At 45.0% G+C, this 26,270-nt stretch overlaps 1 protein-coding gene and 1 long non-coding RNA gene across 3 annotated transcripts; one reads left to right on the plus strand and one right to left on the minus strand.

Annotated features, from left to right (window-relative positions):
• Positions 1-2,444: 2,444 nt before the first annotated feature.
• LOC122173785 (uncharacterized) lies at positions 2,445-8,916 on the minus strand. The gene is made up of 2 exons (XR_006174600.2): positions 7,944-8,916; positions 2,445-4,079 (listed from the first exon to the last, which is right to left on the minus strand). It is a non-coding gene; the product is annotated as an uncharacterized LOC122173785 (long non-coding RNA).
• A 23-nt stretch (positions 8,917-8,939) lies between these two features.
• Positions 8,940-23,162, plus strand: SAP30L (SAP30 like). 2 transcript variants are annotated; one of them, XM_005300026.5, is made up of 4 exons: positions 9,154-9,873; positions 11,333-11,455; positions 13,620-13,718; positions 17,463-23,162. In XM_005300026.5, exons 1-4 carry the CDS (start codon positions 9,688-9,690, stop codon positions 17,589-17,591), a joined length of 537 nt encoding a protein of 178 aa, XP_005300083.1. In that variant the 5' UTR covers positions 9,154-9,687; the 3' UTR covers positions 17,592-23,162. The 2 variants fall into 2 exon arrangements, with proteins under 2 accessions (XP_005300084.1, XP_005300083.1); XM_005300027.5 differs by lacking the exon at positions 13,620-13,718 and having other exon boundaries at positions 8,940-9,873.
• Positions 23,163-26,270: the final 3,108 nt, after the last annotated feature.

Below are 26,270 nucleotides of genomic sequence, written 5' to 3' on the forward strand. Positions count from 1 at the left end.
TGTATTCTCCTATGCAAGCTTTCTCCACCAAGAAGCCTGGTTCATGTGTTGAAAAGGTGTTGGACTGTGTGGAGTGGGCCTACGAACTGGCAATTCTGACCAAGGTATGACTAATGCTGTTGGATTTAGGAAATGGACTAATATTCTGTAGAAATCTCCCACTTCATACTTATGGCTCAAACTGACTTTAGGCCTGGCACTTTTCAGATGAGGATTTCTAGACTGAATTTTTTCCATGACTTGGGTTTTTCCTGTTAGATATTTTTCCCAAACCAGTGTCAACAATTTGCGAAAATACCAATGGAGGAATTTGCTTTCAAAACTGAACAAGATCCGCTGGAGCCTACCAATGGGACCCTTTGGGGTCAAATGAGAGACTTTTTCCCGAAAGGTAGCACTTGGCCAAAGACTTCGCTCCTTTTCCTGTACCTCCCTGTTAAAACAATGGCATACAGCCAGAATACAAGGTAAATGATGGATTCTACTACACCGGTGTATTTCTTCACTGTTAAAGTCAGTTGTTTGTGGTGCATATATTTTGACACTCATTTGGGACCTGCATTACACACTGTTGGCCTCACAATCAATGGATAGGACGCCTGTCCCAAACTGAAGCCTAACCTGGGCTCCCTGGACAATACACTAAACATAAACAACAGAAAAGCAAATCAGTTAAAGAAAACCCACCCTTGTCAGAAAATGCACTGCAAGCAAAGACCCATTGCCTCTCACTCACCCCACCCTACCCCCCCAAAAAAGAGCACTGGAGCATAGCCTGGAGACCAGCAGACTCGGGCTCTCTCACACCTGGGAGAGCAAAGTTTGGGTCCCTGGAGGAGAAAGCTCTGCCTCCCAGTGCCTCTTTCACAGTGAGGAAAGTCTGGTTCTAGCCCTTCTGCTAATCATCGCTGCAGCAATAGCACGCGTCTGTGTGCTTTTAAGTATATCCCACATATGCTGCCGAAAACCTGTTCTGCAAAAATGATGTTGGGCCTTGATCAGAACCCTCTGCCTGTAAAGCTAGATGTCCCCGTTACCACAAGGTCCGTTACCTGGACCTGTGTGTCCAGGACGCTGAGACCCATAAAAACCTCAACAAGTGACGTACAGTAACTTTTCTAAACATAAAGGGTTGTGGATTTAAAGTCAGGTCTTGGGACCTTGTAGGACTAGAAGCAAGTGCTGAGTCCTATTGGGAAGCACAGGGACTCTGCCCTCCCCAGTGGTCATGTAAATAAACCTGGAGTTCTAAACTCCTGCGTCCAACTTCCAGCTACAAAATGGAGAAGTGCAAAGCAGGAATTCCCCAGACGTGACTTGCATGGTGATTTTTCCTTCTCTGCCAAATCAATAGGCTTAATATAGGTATTGCTGGGGTGCTAGGCACTATGGTAATACAAATAATGATAACAATGTGGCAGACAGAAAAAGTTAGCAAAACAAAAGTGTTTGTTTAAAGGCTGTTTTTTTGAGAGAGGCCACAAATCCACTTATTTAAAGAGAGTAAATATTTGTTTTCTAAAGGGAATAATGTAGTGAAAATCCAAAATACGAGAGACTCTCAACTCAGCAAAGAACAGTGATCCACAGAGGGGTTTTCAATGAGCGGTTCCCAAACTTCGTTGCACCGCGACCCAATTCTGATGACAAAAATTACTTTGTGATCCCAGAAGGGGGGACCGAAGCCTGAGCCCTGCCACCACAGGCAATAGGCCAATGCCAACGCCCCAGGGCTTCAGCCCTGGGTGGGGGGGCCTGTAACCTGAGCCCCGCCACCCCAGGCAGTGGGGCTTGGGCTTTGGCCCTGGGCCCTAGCAAGTCTACCACCAGCCTTAGAGACCCCATTAAAACGGGGTCATGACCCACAGTTTGAGAACTGCTGGAACGTCAAGTTTGACAGTGCATTTCAGTTTCAAGTTTGTCTTCTGTTCTATATCCCTACCTAGGGCATCTATTGCCATAATATCTAGATGCTTGGGGGGGGGAACCGTCCCCTTTGGGAATTGAACCCCCAGACCAGGGTTCAATCCGAAGCACTTCTTGCAACTGCTCCTCATGCTCCAGGCTTCTTCCTACGACACTTGACACTACACCGCTCCTTTCAATGGCCTTGTGCACGAAGCCTTCAGTAAGAAATAATTAACAACTCAGTGAAGTGGGGTTAGTTTACTACTCCGGGGTACTATGCCCAGCAGCCTAACTTTCCCATGTTCGTGTACTCGGGGGCTGTGTGCACTACAACGCATTACGTGCTGCCTAGAACCCATCAGACCAGCTGATCCAACTTACAGCGACAGACCTTGTCAAAGGTAGCAGAGTTATGGGAGCGGGTTTGGAGTCCGACGCAAAATCAGTGGGACAAGAGTTGCGTTGTCCTTCAGTACCTTTTATGTGCAGTTGGAACCATTTTAACAACGGCAAATAATTCCCAACCTGACCCTGAGTGACACTTGGGTTCCAGAACAGATCCACACGAGATTTATTTGCTTGTTATAACAAATGCTTTGTGGCCATGGGGCCTGTTTTCGTTTCCTCTTTGGGCAATAAAAGCAATGTGTGGTGGTGATTTCCCACAGTAATAGATTATCACAGATGGAGAGAGGTTCTAGAGAGAGTCCAGAAGAGATCCAGTATGGAAACTGAAGTATCTTACCGTCCTCCAGAAAGGAATGGAAGTGCAGGCACAAGGTGGCAGCAGACAGGTTCTCCGCAACGCTGTTGAGTTTTCAATAAGTTTAACAATGTGCTAGAACTGAGCCCAGGCCTGGAGAGTAGGGACTGCTGCAACTGGGGGTGGGGTGAGTGGGGCTGGTGAGAATGCAATACCCCCTTTTTGTTATCCCGCTCTTCAAAGCCTGTTTCTCCCAGCACAAGCCCTGAATTTGTCTCCTGGAAGTGGAAACTGGAAAGATCTTGGGACAGGACTGAGGTCAAAGGGGCTCTTCCCCTGATGACAGTGAGCAGGATGTGAGGCCCTGCCTAGCAAACCCTGAGTACGTCTATACAGCAAGCAGAAACCCGCAGCAGCAAGTCTCAGAGCCTGGGTCTGTTGACTCAGGATCACGCTACAGCACTGAAAACAGCTGTGTAGACGCTCAGGCTCTGAAGCCCAGCCCCCTCATTAGGCTTCAGAGTCCTTGCCCCAAAGACTACACAGCTATTTTTAGCGCCGTAGCCTCAGCCCCCTGTCTGCCGTGGGTTTCCGCCTGCCGTGTAGACATGCCTTCAGACAGGAAAGCACCTCAGAAAAGCAGAGTGGGTGTCCCAAGGATTTTGAGTGAGTGCATTAAAACAATGAGTTCTCAAGGAAGGCAGCTGTGTGGCAGGCATATCTTTTTGGCCATTAGTCAGCATCTAAATGAAAGTGTCCCAGTCAGAGCTCTGTGCAGATAGGGAGGCTTGGATGAGAAGACAATAATTACATCTCCAAAGGCGCTAAGCTGCCTCCATTCTGATAGGTTTATGCAACATCATTTCTCACCTCATTGCTGTTTGCACAAGGAGCTGTTAGATCAGGCTAGTGCTGTGAACCCAATAAAGGATGGATATCTCCATTAAGCCAGGTATTTTACAGCCAGCTAGTTTTAGCCTCGCAGAGTGACACCGCTCATGAAGATAAATATGCTGGCGCGTACTGTAATTGTACAAGGCCACCGTGCTTTTTCCAGATAGATTTTCAATCAATAGAGCATTGCATTTGCAGGTACTTAACATTTAATTTAGCAAAGACAGAGACAGCAAGAACACTTCTTTCCCCAGCAAGTGCTGAGGGTCAGCACGTGAAACAAACATTTCATATTGTCTCACCAAGGCAAAAGGAAAAGTAACATGTGCCTAGCACTGACTGAACCTCTTTCTCCAACAGCCTCCTATGCCCGTGCACACAGCAGGTTCTATATCCTCTGGCCAGCAGAGGGAGATGAGGAAACAATCCAGGCTCTTGTGATGACATTCCCTCTGTCCACTGCTTGCTCCTTCATCATCTGTCCCATATGGTCTGCTCTCTGTTTTGGCAGCAAGAACAGGAGTATTCTCTGCCAGCCAGCAACCATGTAATAGAATAAGCTTTCCTCAGCCAGCTAGTAATAGAAAAGAAAAAATACCAGAAAAGCCCTTGCCTCTAGGCCGTACACAGGAGAACCACCTGCCCAGACCCCTCTCTTTAATAATGAGGATCAGGGGCATTTGTTGCAGGGGACAAGTGGTCTTTCAGGTACTACACAGGTACCAGGCCATATGGGTGTTACTAACTTTGACAAACCCTTTAAACCCTACCCAGAGATCAACATGCAGCCAATGGACATCCCAGAGCTCTGGTGTCATGTAATTCCAGCAAGTTGCCCCACTCAGTATATGAGCTGCATCATTCTGCACCAGCTTTGGTCTCCAAAGGATATGAAGTCATTGACCCATGCCTTGTCTTGATGCCAACTGGCAGAGGGCACAGGAGTGTATAAGGGTTACAGAGACGCTCTGGTTTGGCATCTACCTACTAGTCTGCCCAAGAATGTTATGTAAGGTTTCTAGTGAAAGCCTGTGTCACACTGGTCATCATAATCCTTGTGAGATGTATGTACAGGAAAATGTGTAGAGTTACATGTAGATATACTAAAAATTATTTTCTCTGGGTCTGAGTTAAGACAGGGCACCAAAAGGTGACAGGCAGGGGGGAAGAGATGCTTCTCACTCTGGCTGGACATCTGAAAATGAAGTACTGTGTGCTTCACAACAGACGCCCATTTACAGTCTGAGCAAAATGGTGATCAATAGATTGCGGAGATGGCAGGGAAAATAAAACCAGCAGCGGTTAGCTCGTTTAAGAGTAAGACAATGAAACTTATGTATCAGAGGGGTCGCCGTGTTAGTCTGGATCTGTAAAAAGCGACAGAGGGTCCTGTGGCACCTTCTAGACTAACAGATGTATTGGAGCATAAGCTGTCGTGGGTGAATACCCACTTCGTCAGACCCACAAAAGCTTATGCTCCAATATGTCTGTTAGTCTATAAGGTGCCACAGGACTCTGTCACTTTTTACAATGAAACTTGGAAACTATACCTAGGGTGCAGATGAACTCCCCCTCCCCCCGTTGTTCCTTCCATTTGTGAAGACAAGCCTCCAAGGGACTTGATTGTATGAGAAGGGATCTCAGCCAAACTGGTTGAAAACACAGGAAAAAAGACCTGAGGTAAGCTATCTTGTAGGGGGTGGGGAATGCCTTGTTAGTTAAGTTTAGGCTTTAGAAAACATATTATGATTTTACTTTATATGTAACTATTTGTTTCCAATATTCTTACTCTCTTTCACTTGAATCTCTGTTCCTTGATAATAAACGTATTCTTCTTTCCACTATATCTAAATATCTAGATCTCAATACTGTGTGTTGAGTAGAGTGGTGATCCTGAGTTGAATCTTGCAAGCTGGTGAATACTGTTCCTTTGGGAATAGCAGATCTGAGAATTCTGAGAGAGGTCAATGGAGCGGGCTGGGCACCCCAGAGGGCTGCCCAGAAAACTTGTGGGTTGGTGTGTGCCCATTGCTAGCCGGTACAGAGAGAACGAGTCCTGCAGAGGCCTGAAAGGCAGTGCTTGTGTTGCCAGAGGCTGGTGGGTTCAGGTAGCTGATCCATAGCACACACCGCTGTTTCATGCTAAGGGCTAGTGGTGGCAAAGTGCCTCAGAACCCTGGGAAAAGTCAATGGTCTGATAGTTCTTGTATCTTCCAGGAGAGACTGGTAGGAATTGCTTGGTGGCTGTTTGCCAGCAATGGAGGGGAGCAGGGGTGGGTTGGGGAGGCATTTGCACATCTGTTAAAGAGGAATATGAGAAATGGGCTCTGACCTGTTGGTATCAGTTACTCTCTAAGGGGGGGTATCTGTAATATCTCCAAGGCTGGGAATGGAAAGTTGGCCTGAGCCTGTATTTTAAGACCCCCATCTTCCCCTTGGGTACCCAGAGACTATAATATGTTATGCCTTTTCCTATGCCTAGGAGAATACCATGAAACAGTCAGATCTGATAAACCAAAACAGGAGCCTTGAGCAGATTGAGTTTACTTGGAACATTTTTGTGTGCAACTCCGACAACTTGGATTAAAGCCTATTCATTCTTTAATCCATGATTTCAAGATTCTAAGACAGCTGATCCCTGCTTTAGAATCTTTCGGTCTGAAGAAAGAATTAAGGGGGTGTTTTTTGCATGTACAAACTTGCATCAGTTCACAGAAATCCTCTTTTAGCTTAGTAGCTGTCCCTAACCTAGGGCGATTTTGGTGCTAAAAAGATTACTTTAAAAATAAAGCGTGAGCAAAATTGCTTGGGAGCAAAAGTACTTCAGAAAACATCTCTTCCATAGTCCAATAACTGCACCCACTGTGATGCTTAATTAAACAAGAAAAGCCTCTTTAGTATTGGTATCTGCAAAGGACTCCTCTGAGCTTGAGCAGAGATGTACAGTGAGTTTTCCAATGCAGCCACTAGGAGCCTGTCTTCCCTATAAATTATTACGTAGGCTGATCCCTAGAGTAAACCGCAACCTTTGTAACCAGGAACAAAAATTTGGGGAGTGAGTCCAGAGTAGTTTTTACAAACATGTCAGCTATCTTGAGTTAATTGGCAGTCAACTGACTGGAAGTTTAAAAACTCTAGAGTATGTGTGCCCCTGAGGTTTGCTTTCCTTCACAGCATGCAAGACTGATGTCGCGCCTACCCGTTATCTAACCTAAACATGCAAGTCAAATTAACGCTCTGAAAAGTAAATAAATGTAACTTTTTCATTTTCATTTCTCCCAGAGTGAGACTGACCTAGGAACCAGCCCTTACTGTTTGCTGTTTCCCGTGAGTACCATCCAGACCAGTGGATGAGGAAAAAGTAGATTTCTTAACCTGAAATTTCTAGTTCTCATAGTGGGAAGGGCATGCACTGGTCTGGACAAAGCCCCAGTATATGTCCAGATGTTCTTGGTAAAATTAAGTTTGTAGGTGGTTATACCTTTAATTCTGTTAATCCTATTATCTACACTGGAGGTGATGTTTTCTACCTGGTTTATGTCATTTCAGTTTTGGGAGTCCTGGGAATCAGAGTGTGGTGGTGCAGCATGAGTGTAAACTCAAAGGAGGGAAGTGAGGAAAAATCTAAGCTACTATCTCCATTGTGGCAGAATGGATCCAAGAGCAATGTTCACACCATTAAGAGAAATAAAAATGACAAGTAAGGATACAGCTAACCTCCTCCTGTAATGCTTCTGTTTTAACTCAGATTCAACATAAGGAGAGCATTGCACAGGGCTTTGGAGAAAATCCTGGTCTGTATGTGTTAGATGAGTGAAAAATTTATTCTGCAAATGTAGGCTGGCTCTTGAATAAAAGAGCAGTATGGAGGAAAGGGAAGATTCAAACCAAATTAGGAAGGGATGAGGAATCTGGGAGAAAAACAATCTGAGGTAGTTTAGCTTGTTACTTGCATGCAAAACCATGCTCTGAAGTGTTCCTAGCCTCTGTTTCCCAGAAACTAGGAATGGGGAACAGGGGATAGATCACTTGATCATTCCTTCTGAAGCACCTGGCATTGGCCAGTCCCAAAACAGGGTACTGGCCAAATGAACCTTTGATCTGACCCAGTAGGGCCATTCTTATGATGATCTAATGTACTTAGTTAATTAAGATTTTGAATTATTTAAAGAGGCTGGCTCAGGGGCTTCCATTCCCTCCTCTCCAGCAGCAGCTATAAACAAACTGCATGAGGACCATGTGTAATGGTGCATGCCCTGGAAGTCGTGCGTAATCCTTGTAATTTGCTATTGGGGGGTTGGACCGTTTGTGGAAGCCATGCCTGGAGAAAGCTGCCACTAACGTGTCAGGCAGCTTCCAGTTCACGTTTGTGGGAGGGTATGAAGGCAAGTAGGGGGATGCAGATTACAACCAATCTTCTCTTTTCCCCTAAACATACCTGAATCTAATACTCCCGCTGAGCCTCGTTCCTTCCAGAAGTAAGTGGGAGGTGATAGCTCTGGCTGCTTCTCAGCTGTCTGACCCAGTGGGGCAGGTCCAGGGTGGGGTGAGAGTGATGTCCCCAGTCAGACAGGTCAGGATCGAGGCTGCCCTGCTCCAGGGCATGTAGCTACGTGGGGTCCCTCTTGATGCTGTCCCGTGCTATGGGGCTGGGGACATCGAGGCGTTTAGCGTCACCCTCAGCCCGGTCACCGGGCGCTGCAGCGTTATACAGGCCCCCGAGAGAAGGGGGGGCGGGTACATCATGTTTGCTCTGCCCCCCCCACCCCCGTTAGACGCGGTGCGGGTCTGAGCTCGGGGCTCTGGTGTAATTGTGCCCCCCCCGTTGTGCACGGTGGGGGCCTGAGCTCGGGGCTCTGGTGTAATTGTGCCCCCCCCCCGTTGTGCACGGTGGGGGCCTGAGCTCGGGGCTCTGGTGTAATTGTGCCCCCCCCCCGTTGTGCACGGTGGGGGTCTGAGCTCGGGGCTCTGGTGTAATTGTGCACACCCCCTCCCGTGTGCACGGTGGGGGTCTGAGCTCGGGGCTCTGGTGTAATTGTGTCCCCCCCCCCCTGTGCACGGTGGGCACCCCCAGGCTGTGCCTTCTTCCTAAGAGGGGTCCGGGGGGGAGCGCCCCGGTCTGAGGGGGGGGCTGGGGGCAGTCATCCAGCCCTGGGGTGCCCGGTGCCGGGGGACGGTGCCCGAGGCCTGTCTCCTGCCCGGGCTCCCGGGTCTGGCCCGTCCGCTGCCCGCAGAACGGGGCGTCCCGGCCCCCCTTCAAACCCCCCTCCTTCGCCTCCGCCGGAAGCGGCGAAGCGCCGGGGACGGGCAGCCACCTCGGCCAATGGGGTGCGCTAGCGGGGCCGTAACCCCGCCCCCGGGGCGCCGCCGGCCAATGCGGGCGCGGGGGCGGTACTTCCTCTGCCGAGGAGGCGGGGCGGGCAGGTTTTTTGTGTGCGGGGTCCCGGCGGTGGCGGCGCTTCGGGCCTGGCCTCCGCTCTGCGGCAGCGCCGCCTCCGGCAGCCGGCCGGGGAGCCAGGGGGCGCTCGCCGGCTCCTCGCCCGGCTGGGCCCGGGGCGCTGCCGGGGGTGTCAGGGACCTTCACGGGGGGCAGGCGGTAGTTTCTAGGGGCCCCGGGGCGCTGCCGGGTGTTTCTAGGGGCCCCTGGGGTAAGGGGTGGGGGGCGCTGCCCGCTGTGTCTAGGGCTCCCGGGAGCTGGGACCTGTCGGCAGTTTCTAGGGGCCTCCGTAGGGGGGGCTGGGACGCTGCCGGGAGTTTCTAGGGGCCCCGGGAGCTGGGACCGTGCCGGGAGTTTCTAGAGGCCCCGGGGGACCGTGCTGGGAGTTTCTAGGGGCCCCGGGAGCTGGGACCGTGCTTGGAGTTTCTAGGGGCCCCGGGAGCTGGGACCGTGCTTGGAGTTTCTAGGGGCCCCCAGGGACGGGGGGCTGGGAGTTTCTAGGGGCCCCGGGAGCTGGGACCGTGCTGGGAGTTTCTAGGGGCCCCGGGAGCTGGGACCGTGCTGGGAGTTTCCAGGGGCCCCCAGGGACGGGGGGCTGGGACGCTGCCGGGAGTTTCTAGGGGCCCCACGGAGGGGGGGGGCGCTGGGTGTTAGAGGCGCTCTCATTGCCGGGATCACAGTCTCAGCCGTTGGGAGGCATCGGGTATCTCCCTCCCTGCCATCCCTTTCCTGGCTGGGCTGGGCGATGAATGGCTTCAGCACCGAGGAGGACAGCCGGGATGGGCCCCCCGCTGCCCCCTTTTACGGCCAGAGCTGCTGCCTGATTGATGACGGGGACCGCTGTGTCCGCCCGGCCGGCAATGCCTCCTTCAGCAAGAGGGTCCAGAAGAGCATCTCCCAGAAGAAGCTCAAGTTGGACATTGACAAAAGTGTGAGTTGCAGCCCGACTGTGAATCCTGTCGCAGCCTTGCCTTTCTATAACCCGAAGGCGTCTGCAGTGCGCTGCCAACTTCCTGGGCCCCTGCAGTGTGGTCTCTTCTGGGGTGGAGCCCAGCACCTGCTTTACTGGGCACAGGAGCTTACGCAACAGTTTGGTACCAGCCTGCAGTCATACCTGTCATTGCATGGCGGTTGGGACCAAACTGAAGAGAGACATCGTGCGTTGAACACTGCAAGTTGTGTTTATGGAAGCCACCGGATTGACGATGCTAGGGTTCTTTCCCTCTCTCAAAGGAATAGGAATTGTAGTGATCTGTGTATATGGTATACCTAATGTGACGCTTTATTTTGCAGGCTTGATTCCAAACGATTTTACAGATTTAAATAATATAACTACCCAATGTCGTAAAAGAAGTAGAGGACAGAGAAAAGGTCTGGAAGGAGAGAGAGAGAGAGATCAACTGGTGATTAAGTGAGAAGTAGAGCTAGTAAAGTAGTGAGATTTAAAAGGACTTGATGGTACATGGTAGGGGAGAAGCATCCTGCATTCCGGTGAGCATGTTGTGCGGAAGGATAGAGAAAAGACCACTTTCTCTTAGTTTTGGAGGCAGTAGTACCACTTCAGCACTGTTAGGTACTTGTGAATGCTGTCATTACTAAAGAGATAGCTTTAATTCCACAGATCCCAACTGGAGGGGAGGTATTTACACTAGTAAAGCTTCAAACTGTTCCCATGAAGCTATAATTTAAAAACTGTCACATCAGACTGAACAGTTGACACAATCAGTTTTTAAATGAAAAAAATTGAAAACTTTTTTTATTGGTTGCCATCCAGGAGGCTTATCTGCTGCCAGCCAATTAGTGATAATGTTAAGTGACATCTGTCAGTCAACCTATAAATGAGACCCTCACTGGGTGAAGGATACATCTGAGCTCAGCAGCCATCATCTTTATGGAGAAAATTTCTATTTAAAAGTTTCAGAGTGGTAGCCGTGTCAGTCTGTATTAGCAAAAAGAACAAGGTGTCCTTGTGGCACCTTAGAGACTAACACATTTATTTGGGCATAAGCTTTCGTGGGCTAAAACCCACTTCATCAGATGCATGGAGTGGAACATACAGTAAGCAGTGTGTGTGTATGTGTGTATATATATATATATATATACACATACACACACACTTTTCATATATATATGAAAAGATGGGAATTGCCTTACCAAGTGGGGGGTCAGTGCTAACGAGGCCAATTCAGTTAAGGTCCACCTATATTGCATTGGCCTCGTTAGCACTACAAAAGTAATCAACTGTTGAAAATAGGCCACTTCCACCTTAATTGGCCTCGTTAGCACTGTGTATTGTTTCGTTATAATTGATCATACTCTCATACAGGTGTTTTTTGTTTTTTTTATACAATAACTACTCTGATTGCTTTTTCCCCACTTTTTACTCTTAGGTAAGGCACCTGTACATTTGTGATTTCCACAAGAATTTCATTCAGAGTGTGCGAAACAAAAGGAAGAGGAAAACTAGTGATGATGGAGGAGACTCTCCTGAGCATGAGATGGATGTCCCAGAGGTAAGTGTCTTACACAAGCGGATGTTGGTTGCTATTGCCAATGTCTGCTGTGTTCAAATTTCATGAACCTTATTGTCTTGGGGGGAAAGGCGAACGTCCTTTCAAATCTATGAAATAGGGACATTTGAGCACTTTCATACAGCTGTGAAGACTGTCTTTCTTTCACCAAAATTGAAACTTTGTCTAAAGTTTTATGGAAGTAACAGTATCTTCAGGAATAATTTTTATATTGAGCGAGATTATTCTGATTTTGTTTCGTGAGCATATTCCATTTTCTTTCATCATCCTGGGATGACCCAGTTCCTGGCTTTCTTAGATTTCTTCTAAATACGTGTCCACGTAGAACTTTCTATAAAAGGGGAATTGCAAAGATTTGTGGAAAAGAAGTCCAAGCCTACAATTTTATATGCAGGGAGTAGAACTGAGAAAATAATTGATTTTTTTCAATTCAGTGGCCAACCCAGCGAAATAAATAAATAAAAACTAATTTTGTTTTGAACAGAAATGTTTGTTGTTTTTTTCTTGCCAAAACAAAAATTAAAAGAATTGGTTTGGGGTCAAACAGAATGTTTCATTAGACCCTAAACTAATTTGCTTTTATGTTTAGTGCTTTTTAAAAAAACAAATCTATCCAAATTTCAAAACAAAACTTTTACTTTTTTTAAAAAAATTCACTGAATTTGACCAAAAACCGTGAATAGTTTCATTTGCCCTGAGACTACATTTTTCAGCAAATTTATTATTCAGTTGAAAAATTTCATCCAGTTCTAACAGAGAATGCCTAAACAACAAGTAAGGGGGTAGTCAGCATATACACTATTCAAAAAAAAATTAATGCACATCAAGTCCTACTGCATGATTCCTGATTGGTGCCACAACCCAGCATACATCATTCTGGGATGTCACAGCTTTCAGAATCTCCACTATGGTAATGGAGTCAGCCCATGTGGGGTTAACTAAGCAACATTCAAAGATGTTATGCAGTTTTGAAATATGTACAATATTTTTTAAATCCCAGTGTAGCATTATTTAATAATACTTCTCAAACCATGAAACAAATAAATTATAAAATCTTTAAGACAAGAGCCACATTATCTTATTTAATCTAATTTCTCTATTCCTCAGTTTCCCCGTCTGTAAAATTGGGTTATGAAACTGACCTCCTTTGTAAAGTGCTTTGAGATCTACTGGTGATATTATTATGTGTACTTTGGGCATTGAGCACACTTTTAAGTGTGGTACAATAATAAATTGAAATAATTACTTAACAGAGCCCTTCTGGGCTGGCTCATTTGCTTTAGTGGTATTTCTCATACCTGACATGCTAGAAAGTTGCTTAGTTAATCCAGCTGGCAGGACGTCATAGTTCCTAAAAACATTAGTAACAAAATTAAATTTCTGTGCCATATGCTGCAGATAACAAAAGTTAAGTGACATTCAATGCATAATTTAAAACATAAGAGGGAGTTTTGCAATTTACATTTAAAGTTCTCTTCATCTGGTCGGTTATTGAAGCACACGCTTTCTGACTGCCCTTTGTGCAGTTTTTTCTCACACTCGCTCTGTAGAAATTGTGCATTTAGATTTTGAAATATCCCTGGTTGAGTTCATTGCTTCACAGTGCCCTGAAACCCAACAGTTTGTGACACGAGCCATTTGCTCAGTGGGTAATAAGATGGTATTCCGCCACAAGTTTCTAAACTCTGTGGGAACCACCGGGGGAACAGCAATGAATGCGATTTCTGTGTGTAACAAAGAACTCTATAATTCTTAGTGTGATTCTTCTCTGAAAAACAACTCTGTAAAAATGGCATTGGGGGACTCTTTGTATGTAAATGTCTTGCTTATCAGATTCACTCCGTTTACAAGTGAAAGGATTGCTGAGGATGCAGAGGTGTAATTGAGAGCAAAATTTGGCCTTACAGCTGGAAATTGGCTAACAGTTCTGTGGTGGTATATGAGCGAGAACAGAATTTCTCTCCCCTGAGACAGTTTTAGCTCTGCAGCATTAACAAGAATAAAAAATAGACTTCTATTTGTCCCTAAAGCAAGCAGATGTGGCTCTGAATACAGACCGAGCAGTCCTGTTGAGTTAGTAAGTGCCAGTCTGAGAGACTCTCCTCAGATACACCTGCACCCCAGTCACCCTGCATCTGTTTTCCAGGTTGACCTGTTCCAGCTGCAAGTGAACACGCTGCGACGGTACAAAAGACATTACAAGTTACAGACCAGGCCTGGCCTCAATAAGGCTCAGCTAGCAGAAGTAAGCGAGGGTGTGGGGAGTTGCTTTTTATAACAGGAAAAAAAATGTATTTTTTGCTCCCCCAACCTGACATACATTTTCTGGACACTAGTGGGTGCACTGACTCCATCACTAGTACAGACCAGATGCTCTGCTGCTGGTTTCCAGTGAATTTCCCCAGCAGAAGGCTATAAGCGTATTCGCCTTCCCATGAGAAGGATCCTGAGGAACATTTTGCAGTAGTTGTGTGTACTCCTTTCTTCCCATCCTGCTGTTTCATTAGAAAGTGAATGATTAATGATGGCAGAGTGAATAGAATCAGAAAATGGACTCCTGTTGTCCTGTGTATTTACCCATTTTCAAGTTATTGGTGACCGCTGTAAAACCAAACTCCTGACACATGTTCTAACAGAGACAAAGAGGGCAAGGTAAACTTTTATTAGACCAACTTGTGTTGGTGAGAGAGAGAAAAGCTTTTGAGCCTCATGGAGTTCTTCTTCAGGTCACCCAAAGAAGAACTCTGTATGGCTTGGAAGCTTCTCTCTGGCCAATGGAAGTTGCTCTAATAAAAGATATTACCTCACTCTCCTTGTCGCTCTAATATTCTGGGACCAACATACATTTACAACTGCACTGCTTACAACATGATCTAACACTCATTTTAAATGTCATATTGTTTTAGTTTTTCTCCATTCTCTGCCTAGTGCAATTGGGCTGCATTTCTTCATATTTAAGGCAGAGCCACTAACCCAGTCTTTCCCTTCTCTCTTTCCTCCCATGATCCTGACATACCTTGCTTACCTAATAAATCATGCCTCACCAATCTATTAGAATTCTTCGAGGGAATCAACAAATGAGTGGACAAGGATGATCCAGTGGATATAGAATCATAGAATATCAAGGTTGGAAGGGACCTCAGGAGGTCACCTAGTCCAACCCCGTGCTCAAAGCAGAACCATCCCCAACTATTTTTTTTGCACCAGAGCCCTAACTGGCCCCCTCAAGGATTGAACTCACAACCCTTGGTTTAGCAGGCCAATGCTCAAACCACTGAGCTATCCCTTCCCCCAGACTAGTGTACTTGAATCATCAGAAAGCCTTTGACAAAGGCTCTTAAGCAAAGTAAGCAGTCATGGGATAAGAGGGAAAGGCCTCACATGGATCAGTAACTGATTAAAAGACAGGAAACAAAGGGTAGGAATAAATGGTCACTTTTCAGAATGTGGAAGGGTAAACAGCAATATCTCCCAGGGATCTCTACTGGGAGGAGTGTGGTTCAATGTATTAATAAATTATCTGGAAAAGGGGGTAAACGGGTAAAGAGATGACAAAATTTGAAGGCAATACAAAATTACTCAAGATAGTTAAGACTAAACCAGACTGTGAAGAGTTACAAAGAGATCTCACAAAACTGATTGACTGGGCAACAAAACGGCAGATGAAATTCAGTGCTGATAGTGCACATTGGAAAACATAATCCCAACTGTACATACATACCACTCCGGAAAGAGATCTTGGAGTCATTGCAGCTAGTTCTCTGAAAACATCTGCTCGGGGTGCAGCGGCAGTCAAAAAAGCAAACGATGTTGGGAACCACTAGAAAAGGGATAGATAAGACAGAAAATATCATAACACCACTATATAATTCCATGGTACTCCCACACTTTGAATGCTGCATGTAGTTCTGGTTGCCCCATCTCAGAAAAGATAAATTAGAATTGGAAGAAGTACAGAGAAGGGCAACAAAAATTATTAAGGTTGGATATGAGGAGAGATTAATAAGACTGGGACTTTTGAGCTTGGAAAAGAGATGGCTATGAGGGGATATGATAGAGGACTAAAAGCATGAATGACATGGACAAAATGAATAAGAAAGTGTTATTTAGTCCTTCACATACCACAAGAACCAAGGGTCACCCAACGAAATTAATAGGCAGCAGGCTTAAAACAAACAAAAGGAAGCACACAGCGCACAGTCAACCTGTGGAACTTATTGCCCGGGGATGTCATGAAGGCCAAAAGTAAAACTGGGCTAAAAAGGAATTAGGTACATTCATGGAGGGTAGGTCCATCAATGGCTATTAGCCAAGATGGTCGGAGATACAACCCCATGCTCTGGGTATCTCGAGCCTCTGACTTCCAGAAGCTGGGAGTAGGTGACTGGATGGATCGCTCAGTGGTTGCCTGTTCTGTTCATGTCCTCTGAAGCACCTGGCATTGGCTGCTGCCAGAAGACCCAATACCAGGTTAGATGGACCATTGGTCTGACCTAGTGTGGCCGTTCTTATGCTCTTAATAAGCCATTAAAGACCTGTCTCCTCCTTCAGTCCTCCACTTGAGACAAGAGTTTGGGTAGCTCTTTTATACAAGCAGTGCTGCAGATAGATGTAGTGTCCTTAACAGATATTCTAATGTTCAAGGCAGTTCTGCTTCAGGCCAATGTTACCGAATCCCCACTCCTGCCCTGAACTTGTTCCTAGGGAAGCTCTGCTCTCATCAGGTTAACCTTACCTCTGCAGAAATTGCACTGTGTGTTTCTTGCAGGCCCTGGACTTTTACCACCATACAGCACGCAAAGTTCTGGCAGCTTTGTAAAATGTTTTGTTGCTCATTTTCAAAGTAGAGTACAGAATTAATGTTGATAATGTTGTACAGTGTATGGCATGGAGTAACAAGGTGAAGGGTGGGAGGTAGATCCTCATTGGTATATCATGTATTTGTAGTGTTCTACCTAACTAGTAAGCAGTCTTTCAACTCCCTCTTGTTGGCAAGCGCTATGTACTGAAGCACATTTACAGTAGTATCCCCAGCAAAACTATTATGCAAGCAGAGTTAAACCTTAAAGGGAGCCTAACTTAAAATTGTCACACACTTCCCAGATTTCCTGTGAAGTTTGAGCAGCTTTGACCCTACGCTGGATCCTCGTCCAGCTCCCATGCTTGAATCACTTCTGCCTGAGGCTCTTAGACATCTGCTTCTAACCCACCGTAAGGAAAACTCAAACTTCCATAAGTCTTCTTGGAGTGATTCATATTGTTCAACCTGCATCAAAAACCAATTCTGGAGTTGTGTTGGGTACTGAAAGAGATGTTTCCGCCATAGGGGAAAGCACATCTCCTAATCCTGCTCCAACAAGACCCTTTTTTCATTAGATTTATCCTTTGGATGAGAAAAGCAACCTAACTGTCCAGGGTTTCTACCAAAGTTTGAGGTAGCAGCCCTAGCTTTTTTTCTGTTGTGTATCCCCTTTCAGTTCCTTTGATGAAAGCTTCCCTACCATGTTTTAATGTGGACAAAGGTCCATTGAAGCTGCATTGTTTACATTGCCAAGTCTCTACCTCTTTTGGATCGCTTGGCGATAGCTTTCCTTCACCCTTCTTTAAAATATTGAGTGGTGAGGAAACTCTCTCCAAGCAAACTTGGCACGGAATGGGTTGTGGGGGTGGTTTCTACTACTAACTAATAAACTAGCCTGTTGTAATGCTTTCCTAGGAAAGGAGGACTTCCTGGCTTCCAAATTCCACCTGTGAATTGGCTGCTGAAATTGTTGATTTAGCAAGACCGCTCTCTGCTCATATGCACATTCTAGCTATAGTGAAGGGGTAAATGAGGACTGACTGTTCAAATCAGTGCATGTTTGCATAAAAGTGTGTTTTACTTGACAGCCTTAAATCAATGTCAGGATGAACAAAGACCAAACTGTAGCTCTGCTTACTTCTGCATTTAATTCAAGAATTTGCCTTTTTTTTTTTTTTAAATGTTTAGACTATTAGCCGCCACTTCAGAAATATCCCTGTGAACGAGAAGGAGACACTTGCTTACTTCATCTACATGGTAAAGAGCAACAAGAGCAGGCTTGACCAGAAATCGGAAACCAGCAAGCAACTAGAATGAAGATGAGTTGGACTTTGGATGAGAATAAGCATGATATTGAAGGAACAGGTGGTGTCATGCATTTTAAGCTTATAAAGACTGTTAAACTATATTGTAAATTTTTTTAAATGCGGTGTGTGTGAATGCCTAAAAACTCTTGGTCAAGACTATCTGAAAACGTGTGTCCAACAGGCCTAAGGAGACTTACTTCCCAGTCAAAGCCAACATTGGAATGAAGGAATAAAGATCGTAGGAAGATTTAAAGATATCAGTAGGACTCCGTGGCTTTGGAGTTCATTGATGCAGTGTGTTAAAATAATTCTGGAAGCCTGCTTCTGAATGTGATTTAGGTGACGAGTAAAAAGAATTCAGTGGCCTCATTCTACGTCACAAAACCACCATGCAGCACACTTGGACTCAGGACTGGAACACCGGTGGAGTTATAATTCAGAATCAAGGTGCATGGGTCAGAAGTCTGTCTGAAGCTTGCTCACAACCTGAACACCTTTTCTGAGTCAGTGCTACAAGTCCCAAACTTCTGTGAATGAATGCTACAATTCGCCAGATCCACTCAGTGAATGATATTTGATTGGTTTGAAAATAGATTTCTCACGTCATATTATATGGAAACCAAACTGATATTGCCAACCTTTTCATCTGCTTCACCTTATTTAAAAACTCATTATTTAATTGAATTGTTGTAAGCATTTGAGAACATCTGCATTTTCTGGACTTACGGCATTTAAGGAAATATGTGGCATTTAGGCAAATATTGTGAATTAATTCACTGGTTTGATCATGTTGTTAAAAATGCCCCAATTAATTTACTTAAGTCTTTGTTGTGTCTCTTGAATTCTAGGCTCAGGGGGATAGGTGAAGCAATGGCTTATGGCACGAGCCTTTATCCTGGGTCAGATCAGGTATACGTCACACAAGTAACTTTATTCTCAATCTGGTCTTCAGCAGGTCCGCATCACAAAACTGGCACACAGATTGGTCTGACTTCCAGTCTCAGTTTCAGATAAACCATTCTAGGAGCAATAGATATGTCACCAGTTTACTAACAGGAGTGTATGCGATATTTGAACAGCATCGGCCTGAACTGTTTTTGGCATGGACAGAGAGTTAAAACACTCACCTTTCATAAGCATTAAAATTACGTTTCCTAGGAATAATGCTGATCATGGAATGGCACACAGTTGTCCTTTGTAACTGCATATTTTAAAAGTAAAGTTAAAATCACACATTTTTGTCATTTCAAGCCAAGGTATTCCTACAAATCTTCACAGCCTAAACAAAATTGGCAAAGGGAGCCTAAAGACGGTTGTGACCTGTCATTTTCCAATGACCTCAAATTCAATTCAAGGTCATCTTTGTGGTTTAAAACACCACGCCGCGCCCCTGCTGTCTTAACTTTAGTCTTTTTATTCTGTTCTGAGTTGCCAAGCCCCACTTGATGAGCATATATGCAAACAAGCAGCAAAGTGAACAGTGGAGAACTTAGGTTAGAATGTTTCCGTTGTGGGTTTGAACATGCAGAAACCGGCTGTAGCTTTGAATAGCTAAACACGAGACACAGCTCAATATTGTATGTATTGCTTATTGTGCAGGACAGACAGTTCATACAATAACTTCTGGAAATCTTAAGCTTTCCCAAAGTGTCTGTTAAGATAATGAAGGTCACCACTCTAAGCAAACTGAGTTTATTTGCAGAGCTTTCAAGTGTTTGCTTATGTTCCAAATAGATATTCAAGAAACTTTAGCCTTTTTAATAAGTCCAGTGTCATGCAGAAAATAATTCTAGTGCTAGGGATATTCCATTTTAATCTGATGCATCTCTGAACGATGTGGATTGTGTCAAGTGTCCTCACAGACTCCAATTCAGTATGAATTTGAAGAACCTTTTGCTATTTAGATCAGAGGATATGTCTACCCTTCAGTTAAAAACCTGGCCCGTGCCAGGTGACTCACGCTCGTGGGGCTAGGGCTAGGGAGCTGTTTAATTGCCATGTAGCCATTCGAGCTTGGGCTGGAGCTGGGGCCCTAGTGAGGCCCGAGCCCAAACCTCTGCAATTAAACAGTCCCTAGGGAGTCAGCTGGCATGGGCAATTGGACACCTACAGGTGTCTAATTGCAATAGAGACATACCCTAAGGGGCTTTGACACAAGCCGTGAAGGAGTGTATGGAATGGTAAGCAAATGTCTTGCATCAATATTTCCTGAGTGTTTAAGAGTCTCCAGTATTCTGGTCCCTTCCTTATTGGAAGGCTGAAATAAAAACCCCGTATCAGTCAGTTGATCTGATTTATATAATTCAGGACAGATGCTTAGAAGGTATTTTTCTCTGACTGCCTGATTAACTGCAGCGTTTGTATGCATGCAGCCGGAGGAGAGTGATTAAGGAAAAATCTGTCTTCAAGTTATGAGTAGGTTATGCTTCATCCTGACTTCCAGACCAAAATTGTAAAAAAGGAATTTATGTGGTGTGGTGGGTTTTTTTGTTTTGTTTTGTTTTAAGAGCAAATAATTGGTTGCAGTGTTTTAGCTGCTCTGCAGCAAATAGATTCTTTACAAAGGAAATATGGTGGCAGGTTCCATCTGTTCAGGTGTATTCATTGGAATGTTTTTGTGCAGAGGTGGGATTCAGGACATTTTTCTGAGCTAATCGATTGATATAAAATTTGATTGTTGTTGGTTTCACTTAAGCAATTATACTTTAAAAAAAAAAATCTCATTCTAAGGTGGTGTGATGGAAAGATGTTTACCAGCCATTAGCAGGAGTTTATAAGGTGGAGAGGTTGGAGGAGGGATACCAAAGAAGCAGAAGAATCTTTGCTTTTCAGATCCCGTGGATTCCATTGCCTTATAAACACTTGGAGATGCCTTATTCTCTTGTTCTCAACTCAGCTAGAGTAACAAGCCTTGATCATGAGAGCAAGTGTCTTGGTGGAGGGACTGGTCACTCACGTGACTCCCCATGCTAGAAACTGACATCCCACGTCAATACCGCAGCAATATCTATGTTCAGAGTGCCTGTGGCTCTCAGAGCGTTTAGACTTTAATAACCAGAAACGCAACAATGCAATTGTTCTGTGTAATGCCACTGTGTGTATTTGATTATGCTGCATGCTAATTAATGATCCTGTCCCACGTTTTTTAAATCCTCAACAGCAAATATTTTTTGAGCCTCAGAGATGTGAAAGCTGAGGTAGCAGAATTTTTCTGCACTTCGGGGTTTGTTTAAGATTCAGGAGAGCAGAAATGCTTTGATTGACGTGATTCATTCACACAAGGTGTACGTTTTTACCTTGATACTTTTAGAATTTGCATTTCACAGATGGGACTTAAGTGCTATCTAACTGAACCATGGTGGGCACGTTTTAGTAGTAGTAGTATTATATCATTTGTTCCAAGTCTGTTGGTGGAATTCATCCAGTGCAGAAGGCCCTATAGGAAATCCTCCTGTCCACATAAGAACCTAATCCAATTAAAGACTCCTGTCAACTTCATTAGGGTTTGGATCAGACCCTAAGCCCTTAGGATGGAACTCAGAGTCCCTCCTGCAGGCTTCTTCAGTGGGTTAATTTCATCCTGTGTAGTGGTCCTATGCTGGTCACTAGTATTTGTAGGGGAAGAAAAAAATCACTGACTTTTTCATGCCTTCGGCTCAGTGAAGGAAAAAGCAAGAGAATTTGAAGTGTACTGTGATAGGATTAAATTGGGGGCAGTGGCATTGTGATGACTGGAAAGTGCAGCTGATAAAGCGGGCAAGAACTTAGGGCACTTTGTCCTTAGATGTTCTTTGTTCATCTTTCAAGGCCTAGTTTCATCTCTGTATCTTGAATGCTGCATATCTTGAGCAAACTGTTGCAGTAATATTTAATGTTTCTTTTGCTAGAATCTTTGGATATTAAAGCCTGATTACAAATTTAGGTCAACCTAGCTATCTCGCTCAGGACTGTGAAAAATGTAATGCCCTGTGCAATGTAGCTAAGTCGCCCCAACTCCGCTGTAGACACAGCTAGATCACCAGAAGAATTCTTTCCATCAGTCTAGCTACCGTCTCTCCGAGAGGTGAATTACCTACATCAGTGGTAAAAGCCCTTCCTGTCAACGTCGGAGGCATCTACTCTAGAGTGCTACAGACAGCACAGCTGCAGCACCATAGCTGCCATTCTAACTGCTGTGGTGTATACATATCCTAAGATTCAGAAAAGTGGAGGATAAAGGTTGTCCTGACTTTACCTAATTCTCTGGTACCTGCAAGCGTGCTTCTAAGGAAAGTTGGAGGCTCTTTCGATGTGTAGCTCAACCAAAAAACTCCACTAAAAAACCTGTCTGGCATTTGAAAGTCAGACATGTCAGTAGGATGGCTTCTTATCCAAACAAGCTATGAAATCTAAAGCCAAAGTAACCCACAGCAAACATAGTTCAGACTAGGTAGCATAGCAAAGAGAATTCCAAATAAGACACGGTCCAAATGAAAACCCAGCTAAATGGGCTTTTTAAAAATGTGTGTGTGAAAGAAGAGTCACCTACACAGTGTTACATTTTGCAATGAGTGTTTTATGCCAAACACACATGTAGTGGGGAGGAGAAAGGGTGGGCCATGCACTTTACTTCTGTCGGTAGGTTCTAATGTAAATACCAGTGGGAAATGATGGTAAGTAAATGGAGGTGGTCAGGGAGGGGGACTTAATCAAACAAAATCTTTTCTATCTTTGTTTCAAACCATTCTTACTCCTGCAGTGCCCTAGCATCATCTTCTCTTTCAAGTTTAAACTGTTGAGATGAGGGAACATTAAACTTTTAGGTGGGAGCCATTTTACTGCCCAGTGGATTCCCTAAAGGGCCCATCATGGAGAGACAATAGAATATTGTTTGTTTCTTCATGTCAGCTAGAGCTTATCAAGCATAAGAGAGGTGGTAGAGTTCAGTTTGCAGTTTCTGCTTTCTAGTTTTAAACAGGACTCTTAACGGCACCAGATAGTCCATTCACTTCTGCAACAAACCCCTGCTCTCACTTCCATGTTACCCATTACCCACAGCTCTGTTTGAAAGTAACTAAATAGTGTTCATGGAATGGGAGGGCTCTTGCCTTAAATTCTGAATTTCACTTAGAATCAGGTCTGATGTATAAAATAGATTGCAATAGGTTCTTAGGGTCTCTGACTTAATAGATTTCCAGTGTTGTTTTTAAAAGAGCGAGGTTTGTGTTCTGCCTTTCATTTGTTGTCTTGTCCCATTCCACAGCCAGAACACCAAGAGGACACATATCGGATAACTTTAAAAAAAAAAAATCCTTTTACTCTGTACCAGGCTTACTGGGAGAAAAAACAATCATTCCCCCTTTCTTTACAGCCTCCCACATGTTGTGCTGATCTTATTCCAAATGTTTTGGATAGCTTGTATTTTTACTGATGTCAGATAGCGGTGTACTGTCAGCGTAACTCTAGTAACTTATAGTGAAACTGTATAATTTTCTCTGAGATGTAGAAAATGTTCTCTCCCACCGTGTATGAGACTTTAATTCTGTACTGTCAAAGATATAAATGCCTGAGTTTCACTTTTAATAAATGATCTATCTAGCAACAAGCCCCACATTCCCTCTGTTTGCCTCTCTGAATGGGATTCACTTCCAGTGACTGGCTTAGGATATTTGGTTCCTGGGATGATCTAGATGTCATGCTTCTCACTGCCACACAGGACACCTGGGTTCACTTTGATTCCCAGTGCTGACTTTTTGTTCCCAGGACTCAGAGTATTGCGGAGATGGGAGGGGACGTAGAGGGGCGAGGAAAAATGCCGTTCCCCTGTGTCGAATAAAGGAGTCCCACCAACTCCTTAGCTGGATGAATAGTTCCTATGACGTAAGGCCTCTTGTAGCATAGCGGGTATAAGCCAAGAAATGTTCCAATGGTATGTAAAACTTTTGTTAAATAAGATGTGTTCACTTGCCCAGCCTCGTAAGCCTTCTATTTAGAGGATAATGTACCTTCCATCATGGGGGATTTTCCCTGCTATGGGCAGCCAGCCAGTAAAATCCACTGTTTTCCATTTGATTCATTCTTATTTTGTGACTGACTCCTCTTATGCACCTGTTGTAGCGCCGTGCTTGTCTTCGTTTTGAAGAATACTCTAAACGGTCCTTTTACGCACCATCCACTTGGGTCCGTTTTTAAACGGAGTGTTTACCAGATGAAAGGTGAGTGTCAGTCTTCACAGTGTGCAGGTCCAGAGAAATGGTGGGGCGCAGCACCCCAAGATCCTAAGGGAGAATGAGCTGGATCTGGAGAGCTGTTCGTTTTCCCCTTCCTCTTCCCTGAAGCGTTCTGTACCTCTGTTCAGAGCTTTCCCATTCATCCCATCAAACCTTCTTCCCATTTCACTCTGACTTCCTCCAGTCCTAGGGTTTTTCACAGCTAGGGAACACTGGCCAGAGTTGTGGCGTCAACGAAGAGTTAATAATGCTTAGCCACCACGTAGCCTGTGGGAGATACGAAGTGCTTTATAAATATTATTTAACAAAGCCTCCTGACACGCCTGTGAAGTAGTGATTATTCTTGTTTTTTTGTTAGGAAAGAGGCTGTGACGTCTCAAAAACTCCGGTTATTCTGTGGTTTTGTGTGGCGCAGAGATGGTTTGCACTGTCATAATTACACTGGTATAGCCCCCAGTGTAGATGCACCACAACAGTGTGATGTACCCTGGTAAATTACACTTGCAATGTGTCTGTATCAGTTTTGCAAGCCCAGAGTTCAGTGACAGAATCAGGCATGGAACTGAGTGTTGTGATTTCTGTCTAAATGTTCAGAGCATGGTATAACATTACCCATCATCTTCCTCTTCGCCAGGGCTTGTGGGCACGATACATTGCATCGCCATGGTGGATATGATTTCTTAATTTTTTAATTAGAAATTAAGCTGTGGTATCTACATTCCAAAATCGGCAAAAATGGGGTCTTCAGCCACTGCAGTTGCAGAAGCTCCGCTCCCAGGGTTGTGAGTTCAATCCTTGAGGGGGCCATTTAGGGATCTGGGGCAAAAATCTGTCTGGGGATTGGTCCTGCTTTGAGCAGGGGGGTTGGACTAGATGACCTCCTGAGGTCCCTTCCAACCCTGATATTCTATGAATGGCACAAATGCTAACGCCTGGTATAATGTAGTCATTAGGGGACAGGCACTGTATAAACAGCCTATCAACTGAGGCCCTGGTCTGTGACCAGGGCTCACAGACATGACAGTCATACAAATAATAATAGACATGCAGATTAATGTGTCTTCTTCATCCTGACTCCCTGAAAGAAAACATGGAAAAGAGCGAGCGCAGAACCTAGAGAGGGTCACCGCGTTCTCGTCACCTGCTAGCCTGGAATCTTGAGTGAGCATCAGATTAGATAGAAACTTAGAACCACTGGTCCATTTTCTCCTCCCTGTCACCATAGGGCGGCAGTGTTACCTAAAGAACACAGATGACTAGCTTTAAGCAGGCAATGCTCAGTCAACTGCAGCTCTGCTGCTGATGAGGTCATTTGCTGATTGGAGAGAGAATACTCTCCACAGCTGTTCTAGGGACCAGAGCCATATTCCTGTCACAAAGATGGCTCCGCTCTCGGAGCTGGTTGTACTTGTCAGATACAGGAAGTGGGATTATGCTGTATTAGGGGATGTGGATATCTCAAAGAGGGGGTTGTTTTTTATACTGCCGGGTTGAGACTGAAATGGAACATGTACAGTACTCTGCACCGTGCTGGAGGCTTTCCCCCACCCTTTCCACAAAGTTTGATATAAGCCAGGCTTTGATTCTCTCTGCCTCTCCATTATAAAGGGCAGATCAGCGGAGTGGGGAAAAATGTAAATGGGGATTTAATGGTTTTGAGTTTTATAGACTCCGTCCATTATCAAACAGGCTGGGTATTTAGTAACCGCCTCAGCTGTGGCTTTATTTTATTTTATTTTATTTTTCTATCCAACGCATGTAATAAGTGATGACTAACCAGCCTGGCCAGCACTTAATCTCACTTGTCCAAGAGCTGAAGCGGATATCATATCTCTATTATCCCAGCAGGTAGGATTGGCTTCTTCCCTAAGTAACAAAAACCCCCTAGAATAACTTAGTTTGAAAACTGTTTTTCAGGGCATGCCCCCTGCATACGTCTCTGGAGGCTTTGTGATCAATGCAGCAGCATAAATAGAGAGGGTCGAGGTGGAAACGGAACTTCCAGCATAGGCAAGAGGGGTAGATTGACCACCCTGTGAAGAAGGGACCTGTATAAAGAGGAGATATAAGGCGAATGCAGGATGTGCCCTCCAAGGACGCTGGAATGTGAAACTTCACTGGCTGTGAGCTCGAGGGCTGCAGCAATGCAAGCTGATTCTACAAAAGGCCACTAAATCCTCTGGCAGCCGCCATGGGACTGTCCGAGATGGATTAGCTCTTTCTGGTGCCCTGGGCTGAGGCTACAACCATTGCCCCTCAATGTGCGATGTCTGGCTTGATCCGAGATCATCCTGTAAGCCATGAGGGGCTCAGGTACCATTGCAACTGGGGCAGCACTGAGGACCTGAACGGGGTAGCATGGAGTAACAAACCCCCAAGAGGGTTCAAATGGGCAGTGCTTATGACAGTCATCTGGGTATCCTCTTTGTCTTGACCCCTTGGCCCAGCCAACCCCTAACTAATGGGGTCGGGGGCAGGAA

The sequence above is a fragment of the Chrysemys picta genome, chromosome 8 (genome assembly GCF_011386835.1).
Source record: "Chrysemys picta bellii isolate R12L10 chromosome 8, ASM1138683v2, whole genome shotgun sequence".
NCBI classification, from domain to species: domain Eukaryota; kingdom Metazoa; phylum Chordata; order Testudines; family Emydidae; genus Chrysemys; species Chrysemys picta.

Excerpts from the sequence above, each read along its gene's own strand:
- SAP30L (XM_005300026.5), top strand. The coding sequence starts at position 9,688 with ATGAATGGCTTCAGCACCGAGGAGGACAGCCGGGATGGGCCCCCCGCT. Across the intron at positions 11,456-13,619 it reads ATGAGATGGATGTCCCAGAG|GTTGACCTGTTCCAGCTGCA; the intron begins GTAAGTGTCTTA and ends TCTGTTTTCCAG. Across the intron at positions 13,719-17,462 it reads ATAAGGCTCAGCTAGCAGAA|ACTATTAGCCGCCACTTCAG; the intron begins GTAAGCGAGGGT and ends TTAAATGTTTAG.